Below are 23,267 nucleotides of genomic sequence, written 5' to 3'. Positions count from 1 at the left end.
TTCCCCCTTCCTCTTTGGGCTTTTCTAAGCCTTACGGCTTTTATCGGCAATTGCAGGTCAATTTCGCCAAGGAGAATCAGCCATCCTTTCTTTTTCTTTTTCGTTTGTTCTAGGGACTCTTTTTTTTTTTGCATTGCAAGGGAAATCAGTGTGTGTGTAGCATTATTTGGCATTGGGCATTGGCAATGATAGCATGAAGCGTTGGACCATTTTAGCATAGATACCCCCATCCCCCACCAACATTTTACCTCAACCTAACAGAGCAGGGTTGAAGGTTCAGAGAGATGATTTCAACATCTCCGATATGGAAATTTTAATATCATGATTTACTACTACTACATTCACTCTCCCACTCTCCCACTTCTCCCTTCTTCTTCTTCACCCTCTCAAATAACTCATCAAAATCACCGACTCTTCCACCTGACCCCTCCAACCCACTTAACCCAGCGCTCCACCCTCTCCTTGACCTCGCTATCGCCCTGCACCCCCCCTTGAACAATCAACTCGACCGTATAAAAACTCCGCGCCAACTCCTCATTCCCCACAAGCCCATGCACAAAACTATGACACGCCCGACACAACCACGCCACGCTATTCAGCATCTCCTCGGCATGCCACGCGCGCTTCAGCACGCGTGCATGCGCAGACTTGGGGATCAGGTGGTGGTACGTCAGCGGGACCCAATCCCTACCGCACAATTGGCAGGCCTCGGTGCGTGTGCTGGACCAGACGGGCGGGGGCGCCGTGACGGCATTAATGTACGCGGTGAAGAGCGGGGTGAGGAGGTTGTGGTGGTCTGTTTGGTCCGAGGCTGGCGGGAGGAGGGCGTACGATTCCAGGCTGTCGATGGCGACGGGCGGCATGCGCGTCAGCAGGTCGGTGCATGTTGCGGCGGAGAGCGGGGGCGAGTACGTTTCTTCGAGCCAAGGGGTGGATGTGAAGAGGGCGTGGGTGAGCGTACGGAGGGAAGCGGGCAGGCTGGGGAAGACGAGGGCGCTGAGGTACTGTTTGGTTGCGAATTTGTTAGCTTACGTAGGTGGGAGGGAGATTGAGGGAAATGTGTGTGTGTGTGTACTTCGATGAATTCGCCTAGGTCTTCGGCGTCGTTGGTGTGCGAATCCTGGGTGCTGTTTTCTACCGCTTTGTCCTGCCGTGCAACGTCGCTTTTCCCGCTCTTTGATCCCTTTTTCGCGTGGCGCTTCTTCTTCGGCTTGGGCTTCTCTGTCGGCGCGGCGAGCGCTTTGAGGACCACCTCGCTCATGCAGTCGCGGAATGTTTCGTAGTTGGATTGCTCCTCGGCGGGAATGGGCTCAGCCATGTTCAATTGATTCGAAATAAGATGTGCTGTTCAAGATATGCGGATGCGATTGTATGCGCATAGTGGCGAGCATCAGCGGCGATGCCATGGTGTTTTTGTAGTGTACAAGGCGATGACCAAGTCGTCAACTTTCGCGTTCGCGAGGCGAGGCGCTAGTAGGCGGGGTCGCGAGCATAAGGGCGCTGCAAGGGCTTAACGCCCGTCAGACGAACTCGTATTTGCTGGCGAATATTCGAGATGCGATTTCGATCGAATTGCAGCCTGGGGCTGACCTGCTGGTGTTTGTTAATTCGCAGCTCTTGCACGAACCCCACTGCTGCGACTATTCTGTCATGTGTTGGCACCAGACTATTCAGAAAAGCAAAAGCAATGACGCAAGTTGGAGCACAGTCTTGTGATCTTGAATTCTTATCATATTCTTCTAGTCCAATCAGCAGAACGTACACTTGCTGAATATTACCATGCCATATTCTCTTTGCGCTCGTCATATCCCGAAAGATCGAGCCATTCACAGAAGATGCGAAATACGAGCATCGAGCCCTATTTCTTTGAATCATAGACCAGTGTTTTTACTGATTCTAGGCCTTCTTCTTTCCGCCCTTGGCAAGGCGGTTCGCTTTGCCCATGGCCTGCTCCCGTCTCCTGGCTTCACGCTCCATGAGCTCCTTCTTCTCTTTCTCAAGCTCAGCACGTTCCTCAGCCTCAGCCTTCTTTCGCGCAGCCTCAGCCTCTCTACGCTCGCGAACCAGCTTTAAGCGCTCGAGATCCGCACGCGCCTGCTCGGTCTTGCCCTCGGCGTGCAGCTTGTCGTACCGATCCTTGTTGGCTTGCGCTTGGAGAGCCTCGCGCTCACGACGGGACAGTTGCGAGAGGTCCTTTTGCTTGCCCTTGCCCTTGGCTGCGGAATCGTCGTCTGCATCAACGGGTGCTTTGGTAGCTTGTGTGCGGGCCTTGGCGGTGTGATTTGGGTTTGCGGGCATATCATCGTCCTCCTCCTCGGAGTCGGTGGGCATGTCACCTGCCTCGGGTGCCTTTTGCGACTTCTTTGCTATCGCGGCCTGCTTGCGCTTCTTTGCAAGTTCACGGCGCTGTTCACGTGTCAACTCTTCTTGTGCGGGCTTGCCCTCCTCGTCCTCGCTAGACTCCTCTTCTGACGATTCCTCCTCACCGGAAGATTCTTCGTCAACCTTGTCGGGTTGCTCCTGTGACTTGTCGTTAGTTTCTGCGTTCCGGGCGTCTATCAGGCCAAGTACGTACACCCCACATGCCGACTACCTCGCCATCTGCATTTAGCGGTTGCAAGTCGCGTGAAAACTTCTTGCCGCCTCCGCGCTTGACCTTGTTGAACTTGCCACCGCGACCACGTGCTGAGGACATGTTGGATATGGGTTGTGACTGTGGGAGTCAAGAGTGTTCGATGTCGAGTCTGATTGCAAGTCGTGCCCGCGTACACGGTAGACGGTGCCGAGAACTATACGAGGTCCTTTATGTGTGATGTGTTTCAAACGGGTAATAGGCTCAGGAAGAGTATGAGTTGGTGTTGGGGTGATTATATCGGGGAAGCAGAGTGGTCTAGTTGTGAAAGCGAGTCTGTCGAACCACGGCACGTCAGCCTAATATGCACGCTGCACACAGCAAAGCGAGCCTGCTACTTACCTGCTACACCGCCATGCAGACAGTCTTCTTGGTGTTGTCAAAAGAGTCACCCTGGCCGGCCCACCAACAAAACGTAACAGCCCCGCGCCCGCCAAATTCCCCTGCCCCGCCATTCCGTCCTCGTCACACAAAACGCGCCATTCTCAATTCGCCAGCCTAACCCCTGCGCCGCCGCTAGTCCGGATACCAACAAGCGCACCTTAGTCATCTGAAATTCTCGCAGCAACAAAATCAGCGCGTTGCCCTGTCCCCTTCTGCTCACTAAAACTGAATACCCCTTTATTCACTCTGTGTCTTCCACCTCCATGGAGATTCGGAGGGGAAAAAGGAGGTTAGAACAACCTCGCGTTCGCTTACCTCCTTCTCTTCTGCGCTTTGCGCTGGTGGAGCGAAGGCAAATTTTTTGGACGGTACATACTCTTGCGTGCATGTCATGGTGCGCACTCGGCCTTGCCCTATCATAGCCAGGCTGCCCAGACCTCTGCTGTTTGTGATCACCATGTGCCCGACGCGACTCAGGTCTGATTCTGAAAGACCCCTCGTTTGATGCCTTCGCGTGCCTACGGCTCTTTGTTACAGTCTGGAAATCACCGTCAAGCTCAGCCATCAAGCCGCGAATTGGACATGACAAACATAGCACAATGCTTGATGTCATCCATCCATTTTTGTTCCTAGGCCTCATCTCTGCACGTCAAGCCAAGCTACCAAAGACCATCATCCATGGCCATGACATGTTTCTCGTAAAACCCCAAGCCGTCCATCCCACGAGGAGGAAAAGAGAAAGAACCCTCAAAGACATCCGCATTCGACCCATCGTCGGCAGTCCCCTCCTCCCTCGCAATCAGTATCCTCCCTCACCCACGGAGTAACCATGAACCTCCATCCATAATATCAACCCTTGTATCTTTGTGACGGCCCCAAAGCCCACTCACACCTAGATATACCACATGACATCCTTGAGGCCGCGCGCGTTCTGGATAGGCATCAAAGGACCAATCTCGACGTGCTGCTTGGACGAACCAGTCGATGATTCCTTCTCAGCCTTGGCCTCCTTCTTTCCAGACGAGACAGGGCTCTCGTTGAGATGAGCACGTGCGCGGTCCGCAGCCAAGTGAGCATAGTAGACAGCCGGATGCATCGAGACTGGAGTCGTCGAGCGCACATACTGGTACGAGTGCTCGAAGATGAACTGCTGAAGCTCGGCAGCCTTCCAATTGCCCTCGTTCAGGATGCAGTGGTAATGGATAGGACGAGCAGTGCCCTTGATGGCAACGTGAGAGCAGAGATAAAAGTCGAACTCGAACGGATGAGTGCAGCCGGACTCCACCAACGTGCCTGGAAGAGGGTTGTTGTTGCGGTCGCCCTTGCCAGTCTCGGGGAAGAAGCGGATGTGGTGACGCTTGCCGGCAATCACAACCGTGAACTTGGGAATTTCCTTGCAGCCCAACTTCTTGAAGGTTTCCTTCATATCGTGAACTTCTTCCTCCAGCACTGCAGCATACTGTGCTTCGCCGACTCCGTCACGAATGTAAAGAACCCGCTGCGGAGGCCTGCCTTGACCGACCTTTTGCATCCAAGCGTCGGCCATGGACCCGAAGTGTTTTTCGATGTTGGAGGTTGTGATCATCTCGACGCGGTTTCCATTGGTCTGAACCTCAGCCCAGTACTTAGCGAAGTGGACGTCTGCAGACACGGTGATGGCGGCAAATGAAGCAGCTTCACCGGAACCCGCTCCAGGAGCAGGATGGGAGACGTCAGCACCGACGACCATCGTGGGGATCGAGGTAGCCTGGGGCGCAATCTTTGGAATCACCTGGGACTTTGCGACGCAGGTAGCGCCGCCGAGCTTGGCGTTGATCTTCATGCACACGTTGGAGATGTACTGCGGGGAGGCAGACATGACATGTTTGGCCTGAAGAACTTGTGAAGCCACACCAAAACGGATATCACAAGACTTCTTGATGCGGCGGTACACATCAACGTTCCGATCGTTGACAATGAAGAGCATCAGGTTGGGTGGTGTGGAGTACCTGTGAATAAAGTCAGTGGCAGCTCTTCGAAAGAAAGCAAAGATTCCATAGCTTACTTGTTGCCGGTCTGGTTCCAGGCCTTCAAGACTACAATCAAGTTAGCGTGCGTCTTGGAGATTCAGCAAGTATGACTACTCACCCATTTCTCCGCCGTCTGCCAGATTTCCCGGACCCATCCAGGGCTTCTTGCCATGCTGGGGATGAGAAAGGATATGGCCTCCATGAGCCTCGTAGATTTGGATCAGTTTGAGAGCGAAGCTCTCAACAGCCGTGGGTGGTGGACTACCACGCCCCTGGATGACACAGATGCCCCAGGCCTTGATTGGGCGCTCCTTGTTCGGCATGACGAACTTTCGCCCGTCAAGCCTCCATCGACCTTGTATCATGTCAGCGGGTTTGATGGTCGCTTCTTTGGAGCCTGGTCCAAAATGAACAACAGGCGAAGGCAAGACACGACCCTGAGCCTTCGCAGCGTTAGGGTTGACCTTGATTCCATAGTGGTTGAGAAAGGGGTCGTTGGCCCAGTCGAGGAGACGAATGCCATGCTGAACTGCTGCCCAGCGCTCCTTGGGGAGGGTGACAGCAAACTTGATCATGTTGGACGTCTGAGTGTCACTGAGCTTTGTGTTGTAACGCTGATTGGCGTCAATCTTGAGGACGTCAATTGGCATGTAGACGGGTTGACCACGAATCTTCTTCGTCATCTTGACGACTGGAACACCACCCATGACAGCGATGCCGTACTTCTTCTTGAAGTAAGCGGCGACGGAAATCGTCTTGGAACGATCGTCTGGGTCTGAGAACGTGGCTTTGTGCGCGTCCAACTCAACAAACTCGTCGATGGTCCATTGGACAGGCTCCTTGGTGTGAGTCGTAGAGACGCCGATGCGCTTAAACTTTCTCAAGTCCTTTTTGAGGATGGAGCGGTTCCAATCGCGGAGTGCATTCTGGAACATGCTCGTAAACTGTGGAGGACTACAGCTGAATGCTTGGCCAATGGCACGCGTGAGCTCTTGGGCACGCCAGAATGTCCCATTGGCAACATCGACGTTGACGGACAGCGACTTGTTGAATTTGTCATCGAGGACTGGGCGGAGGGAGGTGAAGACACCTTTGAAAGCTTCAACACCTCCGCCGAGGTCGAAGCGTTGTTCACCCCGCTGGAAGAACGACTTTTTGATCATAGTATACTGGTTCGACGGCCACATTCGCATGACATGATCAAGAAAGTTCAGGGTATCAATGCAGTCGTTGGACCACGCTGCTTGACCGCTCATGAACGACTTGAGGCCGATGAAATCCACCTGACGAGTCCAGCGAATATGGACAACATGCTTGTTGCTTTTAGCGCCGGGTTTCGTAGGACGACCCTGTTCTTCATCAAGATCAACATGGATGCGGGTGTCGTCACGATCCAAACGCTTAGTAGACCATGCAAGCTTGTTGGTGTCCCAAATCCACTTGTTTGATTCACCCAGAAAGGACTTGACAGCATTCGAGTTCCAGATCTTCTTGAGCAGGACGCGCTTGGTATAGTCTTGGCCGTCGCCGGTGAAGTGAAGCTTGAGAATGTTAGTAAGGTCGAGAGATATACAATGAGCCATAGTTACTTACATCATACTGGTGAACGATGGTGTTTGGAGCCTTGTCAACATTGAAGGTGTTGAGAGTAATGTTCACGGGTTTGCCATTCTGGTTGAAGGTCTCGGGACGCGCAGGTAGGTCACTTCCAACGTTGACCTGGAAGCTATTGTCAGAAATTTTGTTTCGGCACAAATAAAGAGAGGTTCTGATAGGAGTGATTGAGGAAGGAGGTAATTCGACCTCAATATTGGGGGTGGCGGGGGTGCTGATGCATGTGCAGACTGAGACTGGAAGGCGTTTGTACTTACACCTCGAGCAGCGTACCAGCCACGCATACCAAGGAACTCGGAGAGGTTCTTGAGGTCATTGGGCACCGTGTAGTCAATCACCTTTCTATCGCTGGGGTCGCGATTGCCGTCAAGGCGAGGGATGGACCTGGAGGAACGCTGAGTAAGGTCCCGAGACTGAGAAGCCGAGTCGTTAGACGAGTCGCTCGACTTCTTCTCGACCTCAGCGCGCTTCTTCACTGGACCAGCCATGGTGGACTGCAGATGCCGTGTTAGTGATGCTCGCAACTGATGTAGGAGAGTACGCCAGATGGGGTGACTGCGGTGACAGACTGATGCAGTGCACTTGATGCTACTTAGATGACATCAATACGTACCTTGGATGAAGACTGGCTTCGGTTGGGACCTGTTGTAGGTTGCGTGTTCAGACCGGGTTGCCGGCTGGATCTGGGGCAGGTCAGCAAAGTCCACTGATAGAATCTGGGCCTGTATGTGCTCGAGGCAATACAAGCGAGTGGTGGAGTGAGACATACGATGTGAGGATGTATGAAAGAAGGGTTGATGTTCTTCAAGAGTGGGGTGCAAGGCAAAGGGATAGAAGGTAAGGGTAGCAGAGATGGGCAGTTATAGAGTAGTGCAAAGCTATGACCATGTGAGTGACAAACGGAGAGAGCAGGCACGGCGGGGACGCCAGGTGACTGCGGGGTGAAAGCGGTGGCGGCAGGCAGCGAGCAATTGCTATGATACAGAATAGGTAATGGCGGCGATACAAGGCCCGCAGAGGGTAGCGAAGATGACGAAAGAGGATATGTGATTGTTGATGGGCGGCTTACCAGAGTCTGCCGGGGGCGTGAATGCCACTTGCAGTGGTTGAGACCGGGTTGTTTGCACGAAGCAGCTTGAGACTGGCTCTTGTTGGTCTTGAAGAAGACGGGGTGGCTGTTATTGGTGCAGGTAGGGCTTGCAAAGGCTGTGAAGATGGTGGAATGGGATAGTCTGAGCTTACAAACAAAGTGTAGTGTTGTCGTGTGAGGAAGGAGGGAAGGAAGGTGGGAGCTGTGGGAGAGCAAGCTTATATGGATAGAGGAGTGCGCTAACTTGGCGGGCACAGGATCCCACTGAGCTGGGCGGTATTGACAGGTGAAGCCAATAGTCTGTTGTGATGCCTAGATTCTGAAGCCCTGGTGAGAATTGTGCAGCTTTGCTGATATCAATGTTGGTGAGTGACCAGTGAGAGAGTGCATGGGACACACAGGCAGAAATGGGCATTACAATTGTTGCATGAGTAAGAGAACAACTCAAACAAAAGGTGAGATTAGAGTCAACACTACACGAGAGAGACCAGGGAGACGGCAAATGAACAAGTCATGTGGTGCCCTTCTCCCACAGCTCGTCTCGAGGATGCTCTAGCCGTGATGAGGCTTGATGAGTGTGGAGGGCCACTCGCCTTCCGCCACTTGTCTATCCATGAGAGAAGCATCATGCATGAACATACTTTTTGATTTGTACAGCGGTCCACAATCATCTGGCGTCGTGGAACTCGTCGCTGTCACCAACAATAGGAACCAATAGCCAAAATCATGAGTACGCCAATTCACTATCAAGTCCAAGCAGCCTTGAGCACTTCCAGACAAGGCACCATCTTTCATGTGAAGCATTTCCAGCGCTTGAGTCGTCATGTGCATTTGGATGTGGTGGAAATGCATCAAGCTGTTAGACACAAACTTGATTGCTGCTATGCACCGACAGTCCGAGACATCATTCTCCCTTGCCCATTTCTTCTAGCAGTACCTGAGATTGGCACAATATTTTGCACATGTTCAATTCATTCATTACATCTACACACGGGTGCATCGGGACGGGACGCAGTTACGTCCTTGTCCCGACGGATGTACATATATGTTTGCTATGAGAATCACATTGATGCTGTGCTGGAATGTTAGAAATGGCTAGAACAAAACCACGAGGAGCGTAATGATAAACGAAGTGGCACCTCCCCAAACCCCCTTTCATTGATATTATCGGAAGAGTACTATAAACAGCGATGACGAATATCGGACTGCAAAGTGATATAAAAAAGCCTCTTAGCTTCTCTATCCATGCCCGAAGAACACAGAAAGACGCAAATAACTCCTTTCCCCGCACATACCTTCAGGTCCCAAATATTGCAATTTTCAAAGAAAACAGCCCCGAAACGCAAAAAGAACCAACTAGAAGACAAGAAGAGCAGAGATGAGCCTCACCACCCAGAGACATGTCGCGTTCGATGGAATGATGTCTTTGCTCGTATACAGTTTTCATTACAAAAAGACCACATATGATCTCCGTCCCCACCCTCCTTAGGCCCGTGGGTCAATCTTTCCAAGTATTCCCACATGTGTAAAAAAAAGGTTTCGTTCGCATTCGCCGAATTGAGAAGAGATATAATACCAACGCCATTCATATGCAATGCTAATTGGATAGCAACTCCGATTCCAGCTGTTGAGTGCTCACATTCATCCTGAGCCTAACAGCCGCAATGTACTCGCTACATCAATGGACAGTTCACCTTCCGCGTAAAAGTCCGGTCCGGCTTGTCTAAGTTCCCCAAGGATTTGCGCCAGGCATGGCTGCGTGCATGGGAATGTGCCCGCCATTGCCATACTTCTCCTGTATGCTTTGCAGTTGCTGTGCCGTTGTTGGTGTGGTCCCCCAGCGCTGCGGTTGTGGTATGGCCTGACCGGGGGGGACAGGAATGGCGGCCACATCTCGTAGCAAGCTGACAAGACCGTCGGCCTTGAACCGCGTCTCCTTGTATGTATGTGCGGGAGGAATAATGCTGAGAAGGAAGTTGATTCCACGAGGAAGGGGTGGTGGACCTTGGGCCTGTCCGATAGGTGTAGCACCAGCGGTGGCGAGGTTGCGGCGCGCAGCATCGAGACGGCGACCTGCAGCACCCTTGAGAGGCGACTCTCCGCGAGCAAGCTTGCGGGGTTGTGGTACGTCTTCCACATCCTCGAGTGGGCGCTTTGGTGAGTTGGTGACGGGGTGAAGATTGTTGAGGTGAGGGGAGTTGGCAATGGCAGGAGACGCAAGGCGCTGTTGTTCTACAATAGGCGGTGGCTGTGCGGGCATTACAGGAGCAGGTTGCTGCTCTTCAACCGAGGGCATAACCGATGGCATGACTGGCGCCATAGATGCTGGCATGACAGGCCTCATTTGTGTGCGGGGAGAGATGATGTGGCGGACGGAAATGGGGTCGAAGGTTGAGCTTGCAAAGCGTTGCGAGAAGCGATGCAACTGGGGATCTTCGGGGAAAAGAGTTGCCATGCGCTGCTCGAGCTTGGTGATCTGGGCCAGTTCACCAAACTGAGCCTCGTAATCATGGAAGAAGGCAAAAAGAGACTTGGCTCGATGGACGTTTTCCGGCTTGGCTGTCAGTTTTCCAACGACAGTTTCGAAGACAGCACGGGCGTCTGTGGCAGTCAGTACAAGGACCAATGGATAACAACAAGGTTGTAAACTTACTGGTTGAGTCATTCAGCTTGATCAGGTGCTTGATGTACTCCAATGCAAACTGTTCATCTTCTGGAAACAGCTTCATACCGCGCTCGAAAATCTTTTGTGCAGCTGGTTCCTGGTAACAATGATGTTCAATGAGTGCGCTAGCTACGTAGGCCTCACTGAGCAGCTTTCCCTTTTTGCGAGCCTCTGTGAAGATACCACGGAAGCCACCGACATCCCCCTTTGGATCTCCCTTGCCCTGAACACGACGCATTGCACGCATGAGTGCTATCCATGCATATGTGAGTGTCTTCTTGAGATTTTGGGTCTGCGCATTGTATCCGGCAGACATGGCTTGGAGCTGGCTATTGAAGGCGTCTTCCTTCTCCTTTAATCGTCGTGCAGCAACGACCTCATCTTCGTCATCTGCATCCTCGTTTTGCTGCGCGACTGCGCGTGCAGCCTCATCTGCAGCCTTCTGGGCTTCAAACTGCTCCTTTGCTCGCGCAATAGAGTGCTCCTCTCGCTTCTTGACCTGTGCTGTAAGGTCGTAAATGGTATCGAGGAGCTTCTGATATGGTTCTCGCACAGCCCTACCCTTGGCGATGATACCAGCTTGGCCATCCTCGAAATCGGTACGCTGCTCGACCTGGCTGGCTTTCTTGAAGGCAAGCAGGCAGCTCTCAGGGTTTGCCTCGATGCCGTCATTGAGAAACTTGTCACCTTCAGCCTGTAGGTTGTTCTCATAAGACCATTCAGCTGCCTCGTACCACAGCTCTGGCCAGAAACGAAGAGCCATCAAGGCATTCTTGTAAAGGTGCAGAACACGCTTGTTGTACAGTTCACGGTTGTCGGTTGCGCATTCGAGTGGGTCACTCTTCTCCCATTGAATCCAGTTTTTCCACAACTTGACCTGGTTCATGTACTCCTCGTAGCCATCGAAACCGGCAGCAGGTGGAAGTTTGGGCAAAGTAGTCCGGATGACACCTTTTGTGATGTTGTTATCAAGAACGTTGATAGCACTGCGAGCAGTCATGTATGCAGGCGAAGTTTCCTGTAGTTGTTTGCGACCCTGTAACGAGGTAAGTTTACAAAAGCTAAAGGTACGCCACCGAAGCTGCTTACCGAAACTTTGTTCATGCTCATCTCAAACTTGTCATAGTCTCGCCAAATTTCTAGAGTAGCATTGTGGGGAACTGACACGGCGCGCTGGTAAACTTTTCGCAAAGTGTCCATCTTTTGCATATCTTGCCAGTTGCTGCCACCAAGAACGCCAGGCCCAGTCTTGAGCATCTCGATGTAATCAAGCCATAGCTTACCAGCTTGAACATCAATACCAACTGAGTTCAGGACAAACTCATAAGCTTGGGTGACTGTCTGGCGGTTCTGCCCATTCTGGTCAGTGGTGAGATTGAAGCGACGTCGGATAAAGTCAATGTAAGCAGAGTATATGCCGATATATTGAGCTGAAGGAATCGAACGACCAAAGAGATGCTCGACTTTTGGCAGCTCGTCAAGTTCAGTTTCAAACTGAATGTACTCTACCCATTGCTCGCCCTGAACATGTTAGTGGAATGATTTGAATTGCTCACTGCTATGCATGCTTACTGCCGAAGGAAAGACTTTGAGAAAGCGCTCAAATACAGCTCGGGCGTCGTCGTGCTTGTGTCGCCTGCGGTGCTCCTCAATTAGACTCAACCACGCTTCGATGTCACCACGCGGATCTTCAGCAATGCGATCTTCGAGAATACCAACTCGATCCTGAGGAAGGCGAGCCTTCGGCAGAGAAGCAGAAGTAGGCGCCGGAGTGGCTGGCGCTACAGAGGGGCGGGCTGAAGCAACATTCAAGACGTCGGGGGTAGCTGGCTTAGTAGCGTCTGGGACAGGCGTACTGCCGTTAGGGAGAGAAGTAATAGATGGAGCAGGCTCATTGACAACGACAGGAGCAGAAACAGATGCAGGAGCCAGGTCTTGTGCACTATGTAACTGTACATCTGGGTTGGGAAGTGTATTGTTTGGTGTGTTTGTAAAAGAAGGCTGAGGCGACTCAGCGTCTCCCGTAGCTCTCAGCAGTGTAGCATTCGCCTCTTGCGGCTGCGCAGCGGACTCCTCTTCCTCATCCTCGCTCTCGTCGACAAACCCACCCACAGTGCGCGGTCGCTTGGACTGCGGCGCCGCGGATGCCTCTGCAGGAGCCTGGGGGGGCTGGGACTGCGATTCATGCTCGCCCTCGGTAGTTGGCGGTGGAGAATTGGCGCCCGATTCTGGCGGCACGGACCCAGACTGCTCTGAGTGTGCGGAAAAGGTCGCGGTCGGGTCGTACTCATCCTGGCCTGTAGGCGCGTCGGGCATGTTGTAGCCGGCTGAAGGGTCGTACTCTTCGTCCTTTTGCGCCTCTAGGAAGGCGAGCTCGGCCTCGTCCGCCATCGACATGGCAGGATTCGAGCTGTGCAAGGCGGTTAGAAGTGGTCGCTGAGAAATGGCAGGCGCAGGATTACAGAGTGCGTGGACGTGTCGTGTGGTTTGCAATGGATTTCTTTGTCGCGTGGTTAGTTGTGCAAGCAATGCGCTCCAAGATGCGCGACTGAACCAAGGATGGACTCGAAGCTCTTCAGATGCTGTCGGCAGCTTCGAAAGGTCGTGTCTGGGTATTTTCAAGACGTGTGCGATAACAGAGGGGATAGTGCGCCGTCAGGCGTGGTCGAGTGGGCGCGCCGTGTATGAGGTGAGGGTGAGCAAAGGTTGCGAGTCGGCGATGCGGCCTGTTAGCGGAGGACGGAGCCTGACATGCTTTGGCCTTGGCACCGGCCCTAGTGCGCAACCGCCAGGCACCCGATCCATGTCATGGCTCAGGTACATCCACACTGTCCACATTGACGTCCTCCACATGCATCTCCCGACTATAACTATGGAAATTTGGGACTCGCCGTGACACGGTAATCGCTGCGCCCTATAACGCATTTTCCGCCTCTGCCGCCACACCCGTACGCCCGACTGCTGCTTCCTCGACTGCGCCTTTCACCTTCACATAGCCCGGCATGAACCCGCATATATCCCTCCCACGGCCGACGGGCGGGCCCTCCAACTTTGGCTCCATGCCCTCATCGCGGCGCAATGAAATCAAGATGCCGCGCTTCTTCAAGCGCATGTTCAAGTTCCCCCAGATGGACTTTGAGATGGCTGCATGGGAGATCATGAGCCTGATAATAGCGCCCAAGAAGGTGTTTCGCCAGATATTCTACCACGTATGCCACAATATGGGTCCCTACACCCCCGATGCACCGCTGATGACTTTATAGAAACAAACCACAAAGACATACCACCGACCCGACCCATCCTTCACATACCTGCTCTCCTTCTTCCTTACACTCACCTCCCTTGCCTGGGGTTTCGCATACGCCGATGGTTTCACACAGACCCTCCACATAATGCTCGTTTTCATTTTCGGACACTTCTTGCTGCTCTCGCTTGTTGTAGCCACTCTATTCTTTTTCCTTGTAGGCCGATTACTAGGTCCAGACAATACACTGCTGCCAGGTCGACGGAGAGGCCTATACAACCTTGGCGAAGACTCTGGCAAGGAAGAGCTGGAATTTGGCTATTGCTGGGATGTGGCCATTAGGGCTTTCGTACCAGTTTGGGTCTTTCTCTACGTTGTGCAGTTTATCTGTATGCCTCTGGTAGGAACGCAGCACTGGTAAGACATCTAATATTGTGCGAGAAAGCTGGCGCTGATATACCTCAGGTTCTCACTCCTCCTATCCAATACGCTCTATCTACTTGCATTGAACTATTACTTCATCATTACCTTCCTGGGCTATAAAGAGCTGCCCTTCCTACACCACACAGAGCTGTTACTTGTACCAGTTGCCGTCATGGCCATACTCTGGTTCGCCTCTCTTTTTGGTTTCAACATGTCAACACACTTTGCCCCAGTGTTATGGACAGGAGCAAAGTTGCGCAAGCATGTTTGATTACCACTAAATGTAAAAGCGGATAGATCAGGAATGGAAAAACAATCCAGACGCATTTGAGGCGCAGCAATCTTGCTTCTCCAAAATTCGTATCGATTTTAGGCGTTGGGCGTTGACCAATTTCCACCATCACCGACGTTCAGGGCGCAATTCATTGTGACATTTTTAGCGAGGTAGATGAATGCAATTTGTATTGTTGTCAGTTGACCTTTTCCGTGCTAACATGATAGAGACACATCTTCTGAAAAGCTTGAATAGTCTTGCGAGCATACTGGTATCCCAGACACATAACCCATTCGCAACCAAAGACTTGCAACAAGAGTGACACCTGAACTTCAAGAGTCAATATGCCGCCACTTCTATAACGATGGGCTTGCATTTTGTATCATCAACATAAAATGTAACCTCGCATCGTGTGTATACTGCAGCTAGGGCCGTTGCAGTCGCCGGTTCTAAGTTTATGGCCTCTATAGGTAACCAGACGCTCATCACATGTTCACAAGCAAGGTGACTGTAATAACAGTCAATAAGAACTTTTGTGAAGAAAAGGTAATTGTGGGGTCTAAATATAATACATGAACTAATCGAATTTTTAGATGAAGAAAATACAAGGAAAAGGAGTGTTGTCTTATCCTCCCCAGAACTGAGCCGTGTTACACAACCCTGCTGGGGTACCAACAGAAAAAGATTTGAGCGTTGCTTTTACTGGTAGTTGGCAGTGGCCTTAGTGGTCGTTCCAGAAACCAACTGGACATCCTTGACGATGACCTGAGAGCCAAGATCAGAAGTAACCCTGACCCAGGCAGTCTTGGTGCCAGTACCGCCGTTTCCAACGAGAGTAAAGTAGTTGTTGGTGTTACGAGTAGTGGGCTTCCAGGTGTTTCCGCCATCGCCAGAGACCTCGAGCTGGGCAGTTTGGAGCCTGGCGTTCATGACGGTAGCTGCGAACCAGTACTGGGATGCACCACCGTGCATGCGGATCTGGAGGGGATCGGCGATGGGGCACTCGACGTATTTCCAGTCTGCGTGAATCATGCCTTTGTTCTTGTTGTCGAGCTTGGAGAACATGTCGGGTGAGAGATCCAGGTGGACGGAATCACCGCCAGTCTTGTTGGTGATCTATTGGTGATGTTAATATTCCATACCCAATGCGTTTGTTTTCGGAGGGGGACTCTCTTACCATGGCGATCTTCTTCTTGCCCTGGTAGTCGATTTCGACGCAGGCACCGCAGTGGTAGGAGCTGTTCCAGATCACTTCGGAGACGCAGGTTGAGCCGTCAATCGTGGCGGGGAGGACATAGTCGACGAAGGCGCAGGCTCCACCTTGCCAGCATGATTCTTCTCCACAGTCCTCTCCATACCAAGTGAGGTCTCCATCGAAAACCTGTGTATAAGCCGATGTGGCAGCAGGAGACGCGACGACAGCGAGAGTGCTAGTGGGAGACGGGAGGAGAGAGGTAGGCGAGTTGTCAGGAGCGGGGGTGCCATCACTGTCAGGAACAGGGGAAGCAACAGGCGAAGTTCCGGGATTGGAAGAGTTATCGGGAACGGACGCGGCGCTGGCAACAGGCGAGGCTGCGGCAACAGGCGAGGAGGCTGTAGCAGCAGGCGTGTTGTTTTGAGCGCCTGCGCCCTTAACGTGACACTCTGCAGGACGAGCTGCAGCAAAGGACGCCAGAGCCAAGATGGCTGCCGTGTAGGTAGAAGTGAATCGAACCATTTTTGGAAAGATGGTGTACTTGTGGTGTAAATAGAAAAGAATGAATGACTAAGATAAGTGTCGAATGAATGAAAGAGTGGGTGAATGAAACAACCAAGACTGGAGAGAAAGCTTGATCATTCGCTTGGCTTTATAAAGAATTCACGATATGTATCTTGGTCTCTTGGTGATTACCGGGACGGGAAAGCTTAGAGTCTAGAAGCGAGATGTGGGGGCGGCAGCCCCTGCAATGCGGTAGCTGGTCGTTTCATGTTTACCGCTGATTACTCGTCATCTTCTGGCCAAAATTGGATTTGCATCGTGGAGTTTGCGTTGAAACACGCCCACAACCGATATCTTACGGTCCGATTACCGAGTGCACGGAATGACTTGTGGGAACATTGTGCGCTAAGTCTTATTACATCTGTCTCATGTCTTGTCCGCTGCTTCCAGATGGCAAATTAAAAAAGACCTTGCTTTCATTCCAGTACCGTGCAAGATGCGACGGCACGTATTGAGAGATGAGAGGTCTCGGGTGGGATGTCGGGATCTGACTGTGTAAGAGGCAGAGGCCAATCCGTGGACCGTAGTGGTCCTATGCTGTTCGTGTTTGCTGTATTCTCTATGATCTATACTTATCTTTCGCCTCCTCTGCGTAGTTCCCCTCCATCGGAATCGCCAGACAATCGTACGAGGGTTCGCACAGTAAGTCTCACCAGCCCTAACCCAGTCCAGTGTATTAGTCAACGCTGTGTAAGACCAAGAGGTTGACTCCATATCCCGAGACAAATTTCCGGGTCGGGCCTTCGGCGCCTCTCGTGCACGAAGTTGTGGAGAAGTTATTTTTGGTTATGAGAATCAAGAAACAAAAAAGAGCAATGTCCTTCTTGCGGAAAACTGTTGGTTGATGGCGAGAAAAAAAAGATGATGTACTGGAGAATTTTCGACTGCCGTCATCTTACCCGCTGATTTGTTGGGATGAAACGTTCCTCCCAGAACATCGAACCAAAACCTTCATTCGAATAGTGAGCCGGATTTTTCCATTTGAAAAGACAAGAACAAAACCAAGACATATTAACTTGATATCCCTTTTTGTGATGTCTCTTTGTTATCGAGTCGATGAGTCTCAGCTATCTAGGTATACGTAGTGCATTGGCTCATATTTTATACTTTGTTTCTTACTCAAACCCATGCCACTGATCATCAAGCATAAATTCTTGTGAAGCTTTGCTTTGCTTGCTGATTTTATGATTTTGGTCATCCGGCCATTGCACAAGCTGGCTGAACAGACGCTCAAATTCACAAGCTGCTAGCTGGTTTTTTAGCAATGCCCATCGTGAGTCTATTGAGATGGAGATACTTCGAGTGTAGGCCCAGCCAGTATGTATGGGATGGTCGTTCTTGCTCGACTACTAATTTGTCCACTTTGGCCTATGAAGGAAAGAAAAATGAGAAAAAGATAGTGAGATCTGAAAGTCACTGGAGGTTTGTTGGGACTTGCGCATGGTCTGTAGGTTATGCCGATCCATGGGGATGAGGAAGTTTTTCAAAGAACAAGGGTGACTTCCCCTGTTTCAAAACTCTATGAAATACATATGTGAGAATATTGGTTTCGCCCTTGCAGTAATATTCCGCCATCCAATAAAAGATCTTACATTCTTAAAAAGGTCCAGCTGCCCCATAGCCTGGCCCTGTCCTCCACAAACCTTGGAAATTACTCAGCAACCATACCACTCGGTTTGTGTTTCCCGGGTTGAATCTATGGGGAAGCTGGTTGCTATGAAGAAACACCAGGTTCTGAGCTGATATGGGCCCCTGAGGAGTCAGGACGTTTTGCAACCAGTTGATACCCGCGTTGTCACTGCCATAGGATGCTCTGTACTTGGGTTCTGTGGCCTGGAGCCACATGGCAGCAGTGCCCTCAATTTCAGACAGGTGCTTGTCAATCCAGTAGCAGTATAGATCGCGGAGCCCTGCCATGGGTTCGCCAGCACCACGCTGTGGTCTACCTAGCTGTCCATTGTTTCCAGCTCCGTTGCCGTTCCAATTGAAGCTAGTATCGAAATCGTGAAGCATCTCTTCCATAAACTGCGATGATTGGACAAATTTGGGCCAAATCCAGGTGTTGCGCATGTACGAGAAGACAGCAGCCGTGTTTCTGTGCATCTTTCGTGTGTTGAGGTTATTGTTTTCGTTGTCGGATGAAATAGCATTGCCAGCGAACAGATGCTCTTTTCTACCGTTCATACCTTTATCGGCCAATGCGAGGCCACCAGGGTTGTGGTCACCCCCTAGGCCGTGGGTCATTTCGAAGAAAAGGGATTGCTCAACCCACCCAGGGGCAACATGCGGAGCTACTACCGCCGGATTCATGCCAATGAGAACGTTATCCACCCAAGCTCGTGAAGGAGCTGTGTAGCCACCAGGAAGTGGTCCATTGATAAGCCATTCAAAGAAGGTTGGCAGCATTTGTACCTCGTAGATATGCTCAGCTTGTAGAAGTCAGTACGATGATATTTTGGCCACAGGATGTGCATGATTCTGGAGAGAGAAACTTACTGACGTATTGCGAGGTATCTGTCTGGGCAGAAGTAAGTTTCTCTATCGTCACTGGACATGGACCAGTCCCGCTTCTGAAGCCGAACCACTTGTTCACGCCGTTTTGTCTACTTGCCGCGCCGCAAGACTTGTAAGTTCCGCAAGGAAGGTATTGGCCCGCCCAACGGACATATTTTGTGTCGCGCTTTTCCAGATGATGCGATTCAGTTTCGTTCCCGACAATGTCATCGATATGAATGTCGCGCTTGTCAGGGGTATCAATAGGACAACTTGCTCCCTTGCCGTAAGGATCAAGCCAACAGGAGTCAGCACGCTTTTCAAGACTCTCACCATCATCATCGCCACATAATGGACATGGAGGAATATCGCCCACGTCAATAGCTCCTGGGCAGTTCAGTCCTTCCAATCGAGGTACTAAAGGACCATAAACTTTAGCCCTCTTTGCAAGCTCGCTTGTGGTGTTCCCGCTCTTGCCCTGCGTTATTGATGAACGTCTTCTAGAAGCCCGAGCAGTTTGCATGTTGCTTGGAACATGCTCAGCATCGCGCCTTTTAGAGAGATCTATGCATGCTGGCTGATCGCCAGTAGGATACAGTTGAACATCGTCGATAGGGACAATAGGAAATGGTGACTTGGGAAGGGCCCAGCTGAATTCAGATGGAGCATCAATAGTCGCGTAAAGATCGGCTCCAGCATCCACGCCGTAGCAAAACGAAGACTCGCTATTCACCTTCAACTCTGCATGGAAGGTGACGTGGCCGTCAGCCACAAGATTGACAGCACAGCTATCAATTGGAATAAAGTCTTTGTTGAAGTCAATGCCAAATGTTATCGTCGGCTTGACATGGGCGGTAAGATGTCCCTCAAGCGTAAGGCCATAATCAAACTCAGGCTCGAGCACGTTCTGTGTGCCTTTCTTCTCCGGGGTCTTGGATGCTTCAGGATCCCATTCATCATTTGCGACTGGATAGGTCTGCCGGATATCCCACTCTGCAAGTTTAACTTTACTCTCAAAGTTGACACCTAATGTTGCCTGACCTTCAAGTCTTCCGAACAGCTTGAAATTTGGACCAATGGTCACGATGCCGGGTACCGCGAAGGCTGCGCCGAACTTGTCGGCAGAGAACATCATGATATCGCCAGTATCAAACATGGCGGTGACGGCTGCGTCGATGACGAACGTAGCATCTACTTCGCCTTTGGTACGAAAGTACAAGAATGAATCGCTGAGGTCGATGAGGGTACCGGGATTACCAAGTGTGGCAACAAGAGTAAAGCCGTAGTTGACATCGACATCGACATGACACTCTGCTTTTACTTCCAGCTTGGCGGCGACATTAGGGCAAGTCAGTCGCTGGTCGATGATCTTGAGTATGAAATCGTCAGAGTACGTGTGGCTGAGATCTATTCCGCCAGAGACGCCATTGATGATACCCTTGAGCCAGTCAATAATGTCACTGCCGAACCAACGTTTGTGCAGTTCTTCTTTGGAAAGCCCCCCAAAATGTGCGTCGTCTCGCCATTCCTCTTCCAGCCAACGTTTGTGACTGCCGCCTACTTCTTCCAAACTTCTCTTTCGTCGCTTACTACTAGCAGTCTTGTTGACGATATTGTTCCAATACTCTGGTTCGTTGCTGAAGTCAATTCTCATCTGAGTGTTGCCAAGATCGCGTGGGACTCTCTTGAATTGATAATCGAATGTCAGGTCGTAAATAGGATCAACCACTGTCATGCCGCGCTTCACGAGGTGGTGAGGCAAGCCCTGGTCTTTGCTGAGCTCAAGCGTCTTTACCACAGCATATTTGCCCGGTCCGCAGCCAGAGGGCATCTCGACAATGGTACCAGGGGCTCCGTGACCTAGGTATATCTTGTCGCAATTGGATGACTCGCTTCGATCAGTACACATCATTCTCACAGTGTGCTCGCCCTCAGACACCGAATCGAAACAATCGAAAACCTCCCAATGAGAACCATCGCGCTTGTCAAGGGAGACTTGTAGGGTGTCTGGACTCGTTAGGACAACGAAGCCAAAGGGTGCGTTGTCAGGTTGCTCTGCGAATGGTACAGTGTTACTTCCACCATAAGTTGGATCCGTCTTAAGGTTGAATTCGGTATCTGCTTCGGCCTCGGGCGGAGGGTTGCTGAAGAGAAAGTCGAGTGGTACCGGCAAGAATGGAGATTTTCCATCTGGTGGATCGCAGCAGTACGTCCGTTGGCGATCAGAATGCCAAAAGCCGCAGTCTTCACCCTCTCCTTCATATAGGGTAGTTATGGCCACTTGCCAGCCAGTGTCACAGTGGTTGTCGAAGCAGCTACCAGGCTTACCGTGCCAAGCACAGTTCTTCCAACCTTCTTCTTTGTTGCAGCAGAGCTTGCGCTTCTGATTCTTGCTGCATGTATCGTACGCCCATGTCATCTCATTGTGAGTGTCAGGGCAGGAACCACCACAGTCAGTCCAACCACAATCTGGCATCAGTGCTTCTGCCTTACAACAATAAAATTTGCGGCCATCTATACATTTTCCCCAGTCGCCGTACAGGGATGATTGTAGAGCGACCTCGCCGGAATGGCATTGACCATTACACCATGGCTCACCGCCTCTCCATTCGCTATAAATTGTTAGTATTTGATGTTTGAGGAAACTATGAAGTTGAGACTTACCAGTCTTCTGCTTTGGGGGCTGATGCAAGTGGACAGCATAATGTGGATATCCTGAAAGATCCATCCCAGAAATCCTCATCCTCGCATTGGGTTTGCGTGACAGCAACCTCACCTAGTTTGCAGTCGCCAACGCCACATTCTGTGACCCTACATTGCCCTTCACCAGCGTCCTGCCAGTTGTCTGCTGTGGTTGCCTCCTCAGCTCTTGCTCCAAGCTGCTCAGGATATATAACCGCCTCGAGTGCATCAAGCTGTTTTGTGTCTAGATCGATAGCCCAAATGAGAATGCCACCGAGACCGAGGGCGTTGAAATATTCAATCTTTTGCTGGAAAGTCTCAAAGTCGTCATATGATACCCATTGATCACCACCCCATGTAATATATTTGACACCGTGTTCTTTGTCATAATACGGGGTGAGGTCGTTCTCCTTGATGATATCCATGATCTCCGAATACGAGAGAGTTCCAGAGTTGTCAGTACACAAGCCGGGAGAGGCACCGCCCTTGAAGGGACAGCCAGGCTGCGAACATGCAGGATTTGCCAGCTGGAATGACCGACCGTAGAAGCCGAGCCCCATGTTGATCTTTTCGGGGTCTACGCCATTCCGCCATAGGAGGTCTAGAGCTTTACCAATCTCGGTGAGGTTCGTGTGAGCAAGAACCTGGGCCCCGATAGGATTTTCACCATCCCAAACACCGTGCAAGTCGTAAGCCATGACGTTGACAAAGTCCGCAGCTTCTGAGCTGGCCTTGATGTCAAAATGCCGCATGTACTGAGTAATTTGCCTTAGAGTTAGTGTTTTCTTTTTCACAACTAGAGCAGCTATCGGACTGTACTCACCCAGTAACTAGTAGGAGCTGTAAAAGAGATTTCTTTATGAGAACCACCTGACTTATCAAACTCGGCACGCATTTCCTTCATGAGCTTGGTAAGATTTTCGCCATCATTAGGATTTCCACCACGATCGGGAGCTCCTGGATATTCCCAATCCAAGTCTACACCATCGAAGCCGTAACGATTAAGGAAAGTGAGAAGCTTTTCGATGAATAGTGCACGTTTGGTGGGTGTTGAGGACAAGTCGCTAAACACTGGCTGCCATATCGTGTTGTTGTCATTGAAGGTCCAGCCTCCTAGGGCAATTACGACTTTGAGTGCTGGGTTCTTTTGCTTAAGACTAGCAAATTCAGTGAATGTGTCTGTGGAGAGAGGTTTGCCGTCGTCCATGGGAATAATGTCGTATGTGCTTGGACGGATGTATCCAAATGAGTAGTATATGTGAGTCAAACTGCCGACCGGAATGTCTTGCATTCTCATGCCAATGCAGTTCTTCTGGTAGTTCCATGCCTCGTAGTATCCAATGATGCGTTTTTGAACATTGCCGCCCGATGCACCACTGCCAGGTTGTTCGCAATTGCTCTGACAGCTCGTTTCCTCGTCTTCGGTAACCTTGCAGAACTCATCGGTCATGCCACAGAATCCGAACTGACTGCAACAGACGTTGAGAGGACATTCCTTGTTGGGAGGATCTGAATTACGACCGCATTCAGCATGAGCATCGCAATTGCTCCAGCAAACATCGTTAGGGGACTGGCCATTTGTTCCACAAGACTTCTCTCCAAAGCCACAGTATCCGGATTTGGCGCAACAAGCTCCGTTACTGCATGGTTTGTTCTCGTTGCAAGAGTAGGGATCATCTGCTTGGCGTGAACTGAGGGCGGAGGGATCAAAGCCAATGTTTGGCGACGTCGCTGGAGCTCGCGCCTTTGGGGTTATATGTTCGTCAAGCTTACATACTCCCTCGGTAGGCTTAATCTTGGCGACTACATCGTCCTGATGATAAAAGGCCGTTGGAATCGGTAAACAGATAGACTCCTGTGTTGTGACATCGTTGGTTGCCCGTTGATACTTATGGGCATTTTTGTTATGATGACCATATCCGGGGGAGGCTGTGATCGTGGTAGCCAGAAGAAGGCAGTGCCAGAGAAAAGATGACAAGTAGACCATGGTGGGCCACC

General features: G+C 51.2%; 7 protein-coding genes across 7 annotated transcripts; 1 reads left to right on the top strand and 6 right to left on the bottom strand.

The window, feature by feature from the left end:
* Nucleotides 1-69: 69 nt before the first annotated feature.
* On the bottom strand, nt 70-1,432 carry PSV08DRAFT_197471 (uncharacterized protein). The gene is made up of 2 exons (XM_014222086.1): nt 1,076-1,432; nt 70-1,004 (listed from the first exon to the last, which is right to left on the bottom strand). The coding sequence occupies exons 1-2, from the start codon at nt 1,316-1,318 to the stop codon at nt 405-407; spliced, it is 843 nt and encodes a 280-aa protein (XP_014077561.1). The 5' UTR covers nt 1,319-1,432; the 3' UTR covers nt 70-404.
* Nucleotides 1,433-1,699: 267 nt separating this feature from the next.
* On the bottom strand, nt 1,700-3,010 carry PSV08DRAFT_276900 (casein kinase substrate phosphoprotein PP28-domain-containing protein). The gene is made up of 3 exons (XM_014222085.2): nt 2,975-3,010; nt 2,576-2,908; nt 1,700-2,520 (listed from the first exon to the last, which is right to left on the bottom strand). Exons 2-3 carry the CDS (start codon nt 2,693-2,695, stop codon nt 1,897-1,899), a joined length of 744 nt encoding a protein of 247 aa, XP_014077560.1. The 5' UTR covers nt 2,696-2,908; nt 2,975-3,010; the 3' UTR covers nt 1,700-1,896.
* Nucleotides 3,011-3,908: 898 nt separating this feature from the next.
* Nucleotides 3,909-7,127, bottom strand: PSV08DRAFT_360103 (Piwi domain-containing protein; the record flags this gene model as incomplete). The annotated part of the gene is made up of 5 exons (XM_014222084.1): nt 3,909-5,004; nt 5,061-5,091; nt 5,144-6,566; nt 6,619-6,744; nt 6,897-7,127. The coding sequence occupies 5 exons, from the start codon at nt 7,125-7,127 to the stop codon at nt 3,909-3,911; spliced, it is 2,907 nt and encodes a 968-aa protein (XP_014077559.1).
* A 2,315-nt stretch (nt 7,128-9,442) lies between these two features.
* Nucleotides 9,443-13,112, bottom strand: PSV08DRAFT_218203 (uncharacterized protein). The gene is made up of 5 exons (XM_066092143.1): nt 12,857-13,112; nt 11,967-12,804; nt 11,484-11,915; nt 10,383-11,430; nt 9,443-10,330 (listed from the first exon to the last, which is right to left on the bottom strand). Exons 2-5 carry the CDS (start codon nt 12,789-12,791, stop codon nt 9,453-9,455), a joined length of 3,183 nt encoding a protein of 1,060 aa, XP_065949620.1. The 5' UTR covers nt 12,792-12,804; nt 12,857-13,112; the 3' UTR covers nt 9,443-9,452.
* A 118-nt stretch (nt 13,113-13,230) lies between these two features.
* On the top strand, nt 13,231-14,538 carry PSV08DRAFT_399916 (UNC-50). Its single transcript, XM_014222082.2, has 3 exons — nt 13,231-13,603; nt 13,658-14,055; nt 14,104-14,538. The coding sequence occupies exons 1-3, from the start codon at nt 13,397-13,399 to the stop codon at nt 14,330-14,332; spliced, it is 834 nt and encodes a 277-aa protein (XP_014077557.1). The 5' UTR covers nt 13,231-13,396; the 3' UTR covers nt 14,333-14,538.
* A 330-nt stretch (nt 14,539-14,868) lies between these two features.
* On the bottom strand, nt 14,869-16,153 carry PSV08DRAFT_399915 (carbohydrate-binding module family 63 protein). The gene is made up of 2 exons (XM_014222081.2): nt 15,513-16,153; nt 14,869-15,451 (listed from the first exon to the last, which is right to left on the bottom strand). The coding sequence occupies exons 1-2, from the start codon at nt 16,050-16,052 to the stop codon at nt 15,035-15,037; spliced, it is 957 nt and encodes a 318-aa protein (XP_014077556.1). The 5' UTR covers nt 16,053-16,153; the 3' UTR covers nt 14,869-15,034.
* A 1,509-nt stretch (nt 16,154-17,662) lies between these two features.
* Nucleotides 17,663-23,256, bottom strand: PSV08DRAFT_197457 (glycoside hydrolase; the record flags this gene model as incomplete). Its single annotated transcript, XM_014222080.2, has 5 exons — nt 17,663-18,523; nt 18,591-19,059; nt 19,123-21,199; nt 21,252-22,024; nt 22,093-23,256. 5 exons carry the CDS (start codon nt 23,254-23,256, stop codon nt 17,691-17,693), a joined length of 5,316 nt encoding a protein of 1,771 aa, XP_014077555.1. The 3' UTR covers nt 17,663-17,690.
* Between the last annotated feature and the right edge of the window lie 11 nt (nt 23,257-23,267).

The sequence above is a fragment of the Bipolaris maydis genome (genome assembly GCF_028858645.1).
Source record: "Bipolaris maydis strain C4 unplaced genomic scaffold PSV08scaffold_3, whole genome shotgun sequence".
Lineage (NCBI taxonomy): Eukaryota > Fungi > Ascomycota > Dothideomycetes > Pleosporales > Pleosporaceae > Bipolaris > Bipolaris maydis.
The sequence above is the reverse complement of the archived record's forward strand: the minus strand, read 5'-3'. Positions and strand labels throughout refer to the sequence as shown.

Bases quoted from the DNA above. Each gene is read 5' to 3' on its own strand.
- PSV08DRAFT_197471 (XM_014222086.1), bottom strand. From the start codon at position 1,318: ATGGCTGAGCCCATTCCCGCCGAGGAGCAATCCAACTACGAAACATTC. The intron at 1,005-1,075 runs GTACACACACAC...GCAACCAAACAG, and splicing joins ACCTAGGCGAATTCATCGAA to TACCTCAGCGCCCTCGTCTT.
- PSV08DRAFT_276900 (XM_014222085.2), bottom strand. From the start codon at position 2,695: ATGTCCTCAGCACGTGGTCGCGGTGGCAAGTTCAACAAGGTCAAGCGC. The intron at 2,521-2,575 runs GTACGTACTTGG...GACAAGTCACAG, and splicing joins AGGTAGTCGGCATGTGGGGT to GAGCAACCCGACAAGGTTGA.
- PSV08DRAFT_218203 (XM_066092143.1), bottom strand. From the start codon at position 12,791: ATGTCGATGGCGGACGAGGCCGAGCTCGCCTTCCTAGAGGCGCAAAAG. The intron at 11,916-11,966 runs GTAAGCATGCAT...TAACATGTTCAG, and splicing joins TCAAAGTCTTTCCTTCGGCA to GGCGAGCAATGGGTAGAGTA. The intron at 11,431-11,483 runs GTAAGCAGCTTC...ACCTCGTTACAG, and splicing joins TGAGCATGAACAAAGTTTCG to GGTCGCAAACAACTACAGGA.
- PSV08DRAFT_399916 (XM_014222082.2), top strand. From the start codon at position 13,397: ATGAACCCGCATATATCCCTCCCACGGCCGACGGGCGGGCCCTCCAAC. The intron at 13,604-13,657 runs GTATGCCACAAT...ATGACTTTATAG, and splicing joins TTCGCCAGATATTCTACCAC to AAACAAACCACAAAGACATA. The intron at 14,056-14,103 runs GTAAGACATCTA...GATATACCTCAG, and splicing joins CTGGTAGGAACGCAGCACTG to GTTCTCACTCCTCCTATCCA.
- PSV08DRAFT_399915 (XM_014222081.2), bottom strand. From the start codon at position 16,052: ATGGTTCGATTCACTTCTACCTACACGGCAGCCATCTTGGCTCTGGCG. The intron at 15,452-15,512 runs GTAAGAGAGTCC...CATCACCAATAG, and splicing joins GCAAGAAGAAGATCGCCATG to ATCACCAACAAGACTGGCGG.